An 11,930-nucleotide genomic window follows, 5' to 3' on the forward strand; every position below is an offset into this window, starting at 1 on the left:
AAGCAGCTTCGATTTGTCTACATCGCCGTCTGCTGTAGATGAAGAAGGTTGGTCGACGGTGCTGCCAAGCCACTGGTGGCGTCGCCCGAAATTCAAGACACCAACGCCTTCAAGTCGTCCAACAACCATTGCTCCACGGAGCCGCTCGGCCTCTATCCCGGCAAGCTTGAGAGGTACACTACCAGAAACCGAGACTTTGCCGTGTGCCATAGGCACTCGGCAAAGACAAAAAAAACACTCGGCAAAGGCTTTACCGAGTGTAACACTCGGCAAATAGCATACGACATCTACAGAGTCGGTAAACAGCTATTTGCCGAGTGTTTTTTATCGCGCACTCGGCAAATGATTTGTCGAGTGTCAAATTTGACACTCAGCAAAAAAAAGTGGTTTGCCGAGTGTTTTTCCAAAATACACTCGGCAAAGGATTATTGTTTGCCGAGTGTTTTTGGAATTACACTCGGCAAACCTATTTTCCAAAGAAAAAAAATATTTGCAGATCTTGATTGGAATTCTAGCAGCTCTGATTCTGTAAGGTAAGGATACTTCCTGCTCACATAATGCACATAAATAATAAACAAAAACAATCATCCCTACAATCTTATTCAGATCCATTGTTCAGCGTCACGGCAGTCCCTCTTCCTCCCATGCATCCATCTCAAGCATATTTGTAGGTGCCAAGACCTGCAAGAATCAAGAACACCAGCCATGTCAGCCCGCCAACACAGTTGACAAGCAACGAGACACTCACAGTCACAGCAAGGCAGTCTACTCACTGGGGTCAGTGATGGTGATGAGGCCGGTGCCGTTGAAGAAGCAGTTCCACGAGTTCCTGCCCCGGGCCTGGTAGTAGGCGTTCATGGCCACCGACGCCCGCGACAGGAGGCCTTCGTCTGGCCGGGCGCAGCCGCCAGTGCCCTGGATGGCGCAACAGTCGCTCTCGGAGCAGGCGAACTCCAGGTTAAGAAAGTTGATAGCTACAGCTGTTGTTGTTAAAGAATACCTTGTGTTGTTGATCTGAAAATCAAGGCTGCCAGCTGCCAGAACAAATTGCCGCTCACTGGCAATGGACTGACCTGCTGCACAGAAACAAATTTAGAGCAAAGCCAGGCATGCACTAGAGAGGAATCTGCAGGATGCTTACCTTGTCTTAGTGCTGCTGCTGCTATTTGAAAACCAGGGAAGGCATGAACACTGACGACTGTCACTGCTGTACATATAGAGACATAGAAGGAACAGATGGGCACAAGCTGCTGGAAAAGAGAGATGAGAAAAATGTCGATTCAGAAAAACTAGCAGTAACAAACTCAGAAATTTTCATGCCATGAGTTACAAATAAAATAGTGAAGGAGAGTACGTCCAACATCAAGCAAAACGGCTGCTGCAATAAACAACAGGTAACAAAGGCACAATTAAAAACACAATGCTATTGCAACAAGTGCTAAGAAGATACTTCTAAGTACACGCACGAATGGCTAGCTCACAAGCATGTAAGTTATGATGGTACTTAATGACATAGTAAAACAAACGAAAGTCTAATGTCTGTAGATTTCTTACAGCAATAATATAATGCATGCAGTTTGGAAGCAGAATATATATAGTTTTTAAATAGGAAAGTGTGAATGTTAAACCAGACCTGAAACTTTAGTTTCAGTATGTGTAACTGAACTGAACCAACCCCAAACTGCAGCAGCTTCCTTTTGTGACCAAGCACATAGTTTATCCAAGAAACATCTACCTGTAGGAACACAATAACACATGGTATCAACAAAAGAGTTGCTTGCATGAACAACACAACAGGAAGCACTTCTAGGCACTTATTATCGACCAGCCTATGTAGCATGCTAAAATCTGGCTTAAGAATAACTGAACAGTAAGAAACAGTAAGAAAGCTTTAGTACTCCTGCATACATACTTAGGTACTTTCAGAGAAAAAACAGCTATTGCAGTACTGTAACCGGCAAAGTTGTTATATTCCTTTAGTTTCACCAAACTGGATAGCAGCAGAATAAGTGTTTAAACATTTAGTAGTTAGCCACAAGTTTACATTTCTATAGACAAGACAATTTGCAGAACGAATCATACCATAACTTAGTCAGATTTCATGCGTTGATGAGAGAATATATGTACAAGTTTAACATGAGAAATGCCCTTGCATTTAGAATACCAAATATATCACCTTTCCATATCTTCAAAGAGCGATCCTCACTGCCATTTGCATAACTGGGAGCTAGTAAAACCTACAATCTTAACAAAGCAGTGAGAAATAAAATGTCAGAAAATAGTCTGCTTGGTATGATTAGCGACTATTACAGAAAATAATCTGGCAAGAAAATGTCAAAACTGCAAACTATATGTGATGAGCAATAGATTAGCGGCTGAACATGGAGTACTTAGTTTCATTTTTGCATTAGGGAGTCAAGTATGATGCAGAAACTAAACAAGTGGAAAGCATAGAAACACAAAAGGCACAGAAGACTGTCCAGCATAGAGCTCTTTAGTTTTTAGTAAACTGCTACTAGTAGAATTTCATAGACCATAGAAAATAATTGCTCATTTGTACTTAACAGACGAGACATAGCAATGTTCCTGGGATCTTGCACGTGGAGGCAAGTTGATTCAGCTAAGCTTGAATTGCCTAAGATTTGATATGATGAGGAAGGGAAGTGCATAAGTATGAACTCTATGCACACCAACAAACAGTGTTTTCAACCAGGTGCCAGATGATGTAGGGTGTTGAGAGCACTTATTCGGCTTAGAGAAGTATAGAAGCTTACATTAAGTTTCTAGATTTCACATAGCAGATAAATTACATCAGAAACTTAATGATAAAAACAAAACACTACATGCAGTTATAAGAAACATATATGATAAAAAGAAGAAAAAAAATACTAGAAAGATTTGTTCTTCTACAACTACAGAACACTATCAAGCCATCAAGGTAACAGGCTAAAATGCGTTACTACGATATATTACAAAATTTTACACAATAGCTAGCCACTGACTCTGAAAACTAAACTAGCTGCCCCTGAAAAAATCACAATCCCTAAGAAACCAGAACTTTAATCCCAGCTACTTACCAACCATGAACATATTATTATGTATATTATCATATATGTTTCTTACCAACCGGATCCGCGGCCGCCGGCGGGGAAGAAGAAGGGGAGGGAGGGAAGGGGCCGGATCTGCGGTCCCCGAAAGAAGAAGGGGAGGGAGGGGAGAAGCTGGATCCGCGGCCGCCAGCGGGGAAGAAGAAGGGGAGGGAGGGGAGGGGCCGGATCCACGGCCGCTGGGGGGGAAGGAGAAGGGGAGGGGCCAGATCTGGGGAAGAAGAAGGGGAGGGAGGGGAGGGGCTAGATCCACGGCGGAAGAAGAAGGGGAGGGAGGGGAGGGGCCGGATCCGTGGCTGTCGGCGGGGAAGAAGAAGGGGAGGGGCCAGATCCGGGGAAGAAGAAGGGGAGGGAGGGGAGGGGAGGGGAGGGGGCGGATCTGTGGCCGCCGAAAGAAGAAGGGGAGGGAGGGAGGGGAGGGGCTGGCCACCAGCGGGGAAGAAGAAGGGGAGGGAGGGGAGGGGCCGGCGTCGGCGGTGAAGAAGAAGGGGAGGGAGGGGGCGGGTGCAGGAGGGGAGGGGCGGGTGCGGGTGCGGAGGAGTAGGGCTGGGGATTTTAGGGGCGGATGGTTTTTTTCTATATTTTTTGGGTTTGCCGAGTGTTGTTTCTGGACATTCGGCAAACCTGCTTTTTTACCGAGTGTTTTTTTATGACACTCGGTAAACTTCCTGTTTGCCGAGTGTTTTTTGTTTGACACTCGGCAAACTACCCTATTTGCCGAGTGTTTTTAGTATAGCACCCGGTAAAGAATTTGTTTGCCGAGTGCCCGAAGGAATACACTCGGCAAACGTAAAAACACTCGGTAAATTTGACGTTTTCGGTAGTGGTAAATGCCTCCGTTGCCTGGCTGGAGGGCATTTCACAGTGACCTGTAGGGAGCCAGTTCGGTGCTTGCACTGTGGTCGCCTCGGCCATAGAGCTTAGGACTGTGGAAGGAAAGGATCTACACTCCACACTACAACTTTTGCCCCCAGCTCCAGCCAAGCCTCCCCCCCTGCCGTTGGACAATAGCAACTTCCCTCCCCTCGCCCCCCAGCGATGGCGGGGCTTGGGGACCCGGCGTCACGCCCTATAGAGACGTCAACGGTCGCAGCTTCGACAAGCGCCATGGAAGAAGAGCTCACACGCCTGTCTTCGTGTGCCGTGGTGGCGTGCCTCTGCTGGGATAGTGGCGACGTCGAGCCGGATGTCATCAAGCGCGCCTGCTACTCCCGCTTCCAAGTGCTCCAGAGAGATGTCAAGGTGGTGCGCCACCGCCCGTAGGACTTCCTCATCGACTTCAAGTACCCGCACCATAGGGATGTGGCTGTGGCCTTGGAAAGGCAGGCTCCCCATTGGCAACCTGGATGTCCACATCACGCCATGGTGTGTGCTCCCCTACGACAACCCTCGCCACCAGGTCCACCTCTGTCTGGAGGGGATCCCTGTCCATGTCTGGAACAAAAGCATCGCCAAGCAAGCAATGGCAAGGACTTGCGACCTAGACTACGTCGAACAGAAATCCCTACGGCGCGACGACACCCGAGCATTATGCCTATGGGCTTGGATGAACAGCCCTTCCAACATCCCCAAGCTCACCTGGCTAACCTTAACAGGTAGCTCTCTTCGGGTTCATGATGGCCTCGTCCCCCTAGCGACCGTCGCGACACCACCTTTAGGGTCATTGTCCATCTGGACTTGGTAGAGATGCCTCCGGACAAGCACGGCAGAACAGTGACAAACACAGCACATATGGCACTATGGCGTCATCGACGGTGAACGCGTTCTGCGTGATAGGCGGGATCCACCGCCAACCAAGGTCATAGGACGCCGGCGCAGAGAAGACTACGGCCACGACCGCGCGAGCGGTAGCTGGGACTCCAAGGAGCAGGAACAGGAATGTTACGCATCATGGCTTGGGCACTGGCACGACAAATCCTCCACAACGGGAGGCTATCGCCGCGGCTGGGAAGACCCCAATGCTACGGCACACATTACGGATGACTTGCCGTCCGATGAAGGGGCTACACTCTCGCCACATGAGAACCTACAACACAACTCTGCTGCAACCTGAGAAGCAGGGACTTGCTACATCCTCAAGCCGACATGGAGATCGTCACGGCGCCGACCACCTCTATGTTGCTCCATCAGCTGGACGCGGCTACGACAACACAGGGCAGGGAAGCGCCTGATGCCATCATCGGGCCGTCTGCATCGCCAACCACTGAGGCGCCAGCTAACACCTGCTTACATTTCCGCCCTAGTTACGTTTATCGCAGGAGAGCCAGAGATGCACCAACAGGGCTGGACGTCGTGGCTCCTGCTCTCCCATAACCAGTCATGGAAGCAGAGGCCGTCAGCTTTATGGATTCTTTGCTGCAGGTCTAGGAACAGCCACTGCTGCTGGCTCCCCGGGCATAGCGCGCCCCAAAGCGCCGAGGCAAGAAGCAGCCACCACACCTAGGTGCAAAAGCGCGCGCATCGCAGCATTGTCGTGGCCCAAAGGCCACACACAGACCAAAGGCCGCCACGTCCTTATGAAGCGCCTAGGGATTGTGCAAGATGATGTTGATCCCTGGCTGCCGTACAGCTTACCAGCACACACTCACTTACTATGGCTATAGGTAGAAGAAGAGATTAAAAATAGTGTACACATTTAGCACAAGCACCAGTGTTGGCTGAAGCCCTGCTCTTTGGTTTGTGGCAACTGAACTAAGTATTCCATTGCTCTTTGGATGAAATATATACAACTCTAGTGTACCTCTACTAAGTACATAGTTGTTGGTTAACTACCTACTCCTGAGTACAAGAGTATACCAACTACCTACTCCTAAGGTACATGATACACCAACTACCTACTCCTAAGGTACAGAGTATACAACAACTCCTAGTAGTATAAAGCTTACATCAGCCCACTATCAAGACATGGTTGATGTAATAGCTACCAACTAATGTACTAGAGGTGGCCTATTGCAATACTGCTACAGCTACAGAAACTGGTCGGCAGAGCCGATCAGTCCCCAACTCCCAACAGGGAGTGGTCGGCCGAGCCGACTAGTCTCCAGCCAAGGAGAGAATGGGGAGCAGCAGATTATGTCTAACAATTCTTCCCCTAATCCTGCTGCTAGCCCGATGCCTTGACCTCATCCATGCCAATCATCTTCCTCGGCTCCATGAACCGCACGTGTCCGAGTGACTTGGTGAGGTGTTCGCGAGCTATCTGCCGGTCTTGATAAACTCGATGACGATCTACCCTCTATCGATGCAGTTCCAGAGGAAGTGGAACTTGATGTCGATGTGCTTGCTCCGGTCATGGAGGACAGGGTTTTTAGCAAGGGCGACGGCGGGTTGGTTGTCCACCATCAGAGCTGGCGGGTGAGCTTCCTCACCGGTCAGCTCGCCCAGCAGCTGGCGTAGCCATATAGCCTGACACGTCGCCGTGGCCGTTGTGACGTACTCCGCCTCACATGTCGATAACGCCATGATCTTTTGCTTTAGCGACTGCCAAGTAATGGGGGCCACTCCAAAGAAGACGAGCACGCTAGAGGTGCTTCGTCACCCATCAATAACGTCCGCCATGTCCGCATCGCTAAAAATAGTGAGCTCCGGCTCACCTTCCTTTGCCTTAGGGGGTGCCTCACTGAACACCATGAGCCGCAACCTTCCCTTGCCACCAGTCTTGGGGAAAATGATTGCTTGATCGACTATCCCCTTAACATGGCACAGCAACCTTTTCACTGCCGATCAGATCTTTGCCCGGGTCCTCCATGAAACGGCTGACGTACCCAACCGTGAACGCAATGTCCAGTTGGGTATGAGTGAGGTAGCATAGCCCACCGACAATACTCTAGAAGCGCATCGTGTCCACCTTTACAGTAGTGCTATGCTTGCTCAGCTTCAGTCGCTCCTCCATCAGAGTCACGCACGGCTTGCACTCTGCCATGCTGCCGTGCTCCAGCAGCTTCTCCACGTAGGCATGTTGACCTAGGGAGATGCTCTGCTTCCCCTACCTCACCTCAATGCCGAGGTAGTAGGAGAGCGTGCCGAGATCACTCATCTTGAAATGAGCCATCATCTCATGCTTGAAACCGTTGATGTCCTCTGCTCATGCTCCGGTGATGATTAAGTCATCCACGTACATGCCGATGACGAGCTCCTCCTTCCCCCGTCGCTGCGTGTTGAGCGCATGCTCTGTAGCGCAGCGAGTGAACCCAAGCTCACCCAAGGTGGCATTGAGCTTGGCGTTCCATGCTTGAGGGGCCTAGCGTAGCCCGTAGAGCGCCTCTGTGAGCTCACCGTTGACAGCGAAGCCCAGAGCTTGCTTGACGAAGACCGTCTCCGTGAGCTCACTGTTGAGGAATGTAGACTTGACATCAAGGTGGTGGACACACCAATCCTTCGCTGCTGCCTTGGCTAATAGCAAGCGAACGGACTCCATTCGCACCACCAGAGCAAAAACTTCCTCGAAGTCGATGCCCTCATGCTGCACATAGCCACGGGCGATGAGCTGAGCCTTGTACTTGACAATGGTACCGCGCTCATCCCACTTCACCTTGTAGACCCACTTCAAGCCAATCAGCCTACAGCCCATCGGTGGATCTACCAGCTCCCATGTGTCATTGTCCTCGATGGCCTTCATCTCTTCCAACATCGCTCGTCGCTAATTGGTGCCACTTTTAGCCACTACGAACGTCGGTGGCTCCTTGGCACTAATAAGGAGCAGCTCTGGATTGTTGAGCAGCTGACTCGCCAGGCCTGTGGCCCCTGCATTGCCGATGATGTTGTCTAGCCTGCGGAACTGGACCTCCTCACCGTCGTGGAAGGCATCCATGAACTCGCTGATGTCGCTCGGAGGGGAGGTGAACTTGATCGGTGGTCCCCGGCTTCCCTGTTCTATCGGAGTGGTCGACATCATTGCTGGACCACTCGGCACCACTGCCAGAGTGGTCGGCATCGCTGCTAGACCGCTCGGCACCATTGCTGGAGTGGTTGAATCCACTACTGGAGCGGTCGGCACCACTCCTAGAGTGGTCGACTCTACTGTTGGAGCGCTCTGCACTGCTGTTGAAGTGCTCAACACCCCCTCTACAGTGCTCGGCTCTGTTGTTGGAGTGGTCGACACCTCCTCTCTAGCGTCTCCACCACCGTAAATGACCATGCGCTCGACGACGAAGGTGCTGGTGAAGCCACCAGCTTCCCCCATGTCTGGACTATCCTAGTCCCATGCTGTCTTCTCATCGAACACCACATCCCTAGAGATCACCACCTTGCCTCTCTTGGGATCATAAAGCCGATAGGCCTTGCTACCCTCCTCGTAGCTCAGGAGCACCATCGACGTGCTCCTATCTTCTAGCTTGTCGAGGTGAGGCTTGGTGTTCTTCACATGGCCGATGCAGCCAAATGTCCTAAGGAAGGACACATTCGGCTTGCGTCCATGCTAAGCCTCGAATGGCATCTTGCCCTTTAGGGCCTTGGTGGGCATGCGATTGAGGATAAACACTGCCATGGTCACCGCCTCTCCCCAAAACTCCATTGGCATCTTCTTAGCCTTCATCAAGGATCGAGCCATGCTAACCACCGTCTGATTCCACCACTTCACTATGCCATTCTATTGTGGCGAGTATAGCCCGGTGTGGTGTCGCACCATGCCCTGATCTATGTAGTACGCAACAAATTCCACCGAAGTGAATTCGCCACCACGATCAGTCCGTAGCACGCGTAGCTTCTTGCCGCTCTCTGCCTCTGCGCAAGCCTTGAACTTCTTGATCGCTTCTACTGCCTCGGTCTTACTGGTCAGAAGCTACAACCACATGTACCAGTTGCAGTCATCCACCAGCAAGATGAAGTACTTGCGCACGCCGAGCGTCGCTGGCGTGATCGGCCCGCAGAGGTCACCATGGACGAGCTCGAGGGTCTCTACCGCATGGTACTTTGCCGTCTTTGGGAACGGCAACCTTCTTTGGTTCCCGACCATAGCTTGACTACATGCTCGATGTGTGGCAGCCCAGTCACCATCTTCTCTAGCTGACCAAGAGCGTCGAAGCTGAGATGTCCATACCAGGCATGCCACAGCCATGGCTCCTCCTTGCGCCATGCAACCAAGCAGATGGGCTACTCCACCTTGAGGTTGAGTAGGTATAGCCAATTCTAGGACCTCTTCACCTTAGAAAGAAGTGCTGCTCTCGGTCCCTAATCCTTAGGATGTCGTCCTTGTTCAGTATCTCATTGCTGTGCTCATCTAGCTGGCCAACGCTGATGATGCTTGAACGCAGCTACGGAATGTAATATACATCTATTAGTGCATGGTGCTCGCCGTTTTGGGACCTAAAGATGATGGTGCCGCGCCCTTGGATCGCCACCCTTGAGCCATCACTGAACTTCACCGTGCCAGTGATGTCATCATCGATCTCAGAGAAGGCTGCCTTGGAGCCCATCATATGGTTGCTGGCACCGGAGTCTAGGTACCATGGCTGCTCCTGCTTGCCGCCCACATGTCCAAGGTGGACTTGGGCGCGTGGTTCATCAAGGTTGACAGCCTTCAGAGCCTTCCTAGGCCCTTCCATAGCCATCCCCTCTCCCTTCTCCTTGGCCTCAATGTCGTGCAGTGCACAAAATATTGCCATCAGGAGAGTAGCCTCATCATCATCATCTGTCTACGCTAGATGAGCCTAGCCTTCTTCTCCTACTTGTGATTTGGGCACTCCTTTGTCTAATGGCCCGTCTTCCCGCAACGCCGGCATGCGTTGGGGTCGACCTTCTTCTTCTTCTTCTTCTTCTTCTTCTTCTTCTTCTTCTTCTTCTTCTTCTTCTTCATCTCCGAAGAAGCCTTGCCACGGCGCTTGCTATCGCCACTGTAGCTGGAGGAGGCTTCCCCAGACTTCTTCTCCTTCATCCGGGCAGCCCACTCCTATTCTGTTAGCAACAGCTTGCCATTGTCCGTCGTTGCTGTTGCCTGCTCCATGCACTTATCCACTGCCCGTAGACCACCTATCACATCCTCAATGGTGAGGGTGGACAAGTCCAACATCGTCTCTATGGAGAGAGCAATCTGGATGTACTTCACCGGCATGGAGTAGAGGTAATTAGAGATCGCCTCTTCTTCATCGATGGTGACACCATGGCTCCTCATCTTGCTGATGAGTGTCTGTAGACAGAGGGAGAAGTCCACTGATTCACCATCCTTGAACTTGAGGTTGGCGTACTTCTGCTTCAGCAGCTGGGCCGTTGTCTTCTTTGCACGGTCGAAACCAATGTGCATCGCCGCAATGGCCTCCCATGCCTCCTTAGTAGAGCTCTTCGCCCCCAATGGCTCCTTATACTCCGCTGGCACAGCAACAAGGATGGCTTCCAACGCTGACATGTCGTCTTCTTCGTTGTTGATGCCCATGTCAATGGCATTCTAGAGCCGTCGGGCTCTGAGCTTGACCTTCATGGTCACCGCCCATTCGCCATAATTGGTGTGAGTCAGCGTTGGCCAACTAGTACCGCTGACCTCTTGCACTATGCGCATAATGACCTCCTGTCGTGGCTGGGTAGCCACAGTAGCGCCGCTACTGTCGCTCATCTCCAAACCGTCTGTCATCGCCAGCGGTTAGTCCGACGACGATGCTTGTACGGCTTCGATACCACTTGTTGATTCCTGGCTGCCCTACATAGGTAAGCAATTAGCTTACCATCACACACACTCACTCACTATGGCTAGAGGTAGAAGAAGAGATTGAGAACAATGCACATGCACACTTAGCACAAGCACCAGCATTTGCCGAAGCCCTACCCTTTGGTTTGTGGCAACTGAACTAAGTATTCCATTGTCCTTTGGATGGAATATATACAACTCTACCTGTATCTCTACCAGGTACATAGTTGTTGGCCAACTACCTCTCTTGAGTATAAGAGTACACCAACTACCTACTCCTAAGGTACAGGGTACACCAACTACTTACTCCTAAGGTATAGAGTATACCAACTACTCCTAGCAGTACAAAGCTTACCTTAACCCACTACCAAGACATGGTAGATGTAATAGCTGCCAACTAATGTACTAAAGGTGGTCTATTGTAATACTGCTATAGCTATAGGAACTGGTCGGCAGAGCCGATCAGTCCCCAACTCCCAACTAGGAGTAGTCGACCGAGCCAACCAGTCTCCAACCAAGAAGACAATGGGGAGTAGCAGATTATGTCTAACAGATGACGGACAGTCCTCAGACAACCTCCCTATTACGCTACTTCTCCCTCTTTAGGGGACCGCTAACCACCATGGTGATTAAGACCCTTACAGCACTATGCGGCCTGGAGAACTCCGCGGCCACCTAACTTCACCCCGCTTACTGCTGCTTGTCAAGGAAACTATAGAATTCTAAACTAGAATGTGCGAGGGCTGAATGATGGTGTGAGGCGTGACTCAGTTAGTGAGCTCATCTGTGACACCTACTCTACTATAATCTATCTAAAAGAGACAAAACTTCAGGTGATTGATGACAATGTGGTAAGGCACACCTTAGGCCAGTAGTTTGTGAATAACTACACTGTCTTGCCGGCCGTCCAAACCAGAGGAGAGATACTACTGGCTGTGGCTGAAAACTTCTTTGCCCTTTCCAATATACACCTCACAACACATGCTATCACGATAATGGTTTCCATGAGAGCTGATGACACAAAATGGCAAATCACGGTGGTATATGGACCACAGGGAGATAATGCGAAGCACTAATTTCTACAGGAACTAAAGAGCATTCCACGTCTGGACCATGGAAGATGGCTAATCCTTGGAGACTTTGACCTCATTTATTAAGCCAAGGATAAAAAAACACAAATCTTAATAGGCGCTTGATGGGGTCCTTCA

The 11,930-nt window shown here is 50.6% G+C and overlaps 1 protein-coding gene across 2 annotated transcripts; it reads right to left on the reverse strand.

Annotated features, from left to right (window-relative positions):
• Positions 1-575: 575 nt before the first annotated feature.
• Positions 576-2,702, reverse strand: LOC136494848 (glucan endo-1,3-beta-glucosidase 1-like). 2 transcript variants are annotated; one of them, XM_066491031.1, is made up of 5 exons: positions 2,083-2,702; positions 1,634-1,735; positions 1,142-1,250; positions 774-1,073; positions 576-681 (listed from the first exon to the last, which is right to left on the reverse strand). In XM_066491031.1, the coding sequence occupies exons 1-5, from the start codon at positions 2,083-2,085 to the stop codon at positions 656-658; spliced, it is 540 nt and encodes a 179-aa protein (XP_066347128.1). In that variant the 5' UTR covers positions 2,086-2,702; the 3' UTR covers positions 576-655. The 2 variants fall into 2 exon arrangements, with proteins under 2 accessions (XP_066347128.1, XP_066347122.1); XM_066491025.1 differs by having other exon boundaries at positions 774-1,076.
• Between the last annotated feature and the right edge of the window lie 9,228 nt (positions 2,703-11,930).

Source organism: Miscanthus floridulus, chromosome 1 (genome assembly GCF_019320115.1).
Source record: "Miscanthus floridulus cultivar M001 chromosome 1, ASM1932011v1, whole genome shotgun sequence".
Lineage (NCBI taxonomy): Eukaryota > Viridiplantae > Streptophyta > Magnoliopsida > Poales > Poaceae > Miscanthus > Miscanthus floridulus.

Excerpts from the sequence above, each read along its gene's own strand:
- LOC136494848 (XM_066491025.1), bottom strand. Across the intron at positions 1,251-1,633 it reads TACTGAAACTAAAGTTTCAG|CAGCTTGTGCCCATCTGTTC; the intron begins GTCTGGTTTAAC and ends TCTCTTTTCCAG. Across the intron at positions 682-773 it reads CATCACCATCACTGACCCCA|GTCTTGGCACCTACAAATAT; the intron begins GTGAGTAGACTG and ends TGATTCTTGCAG.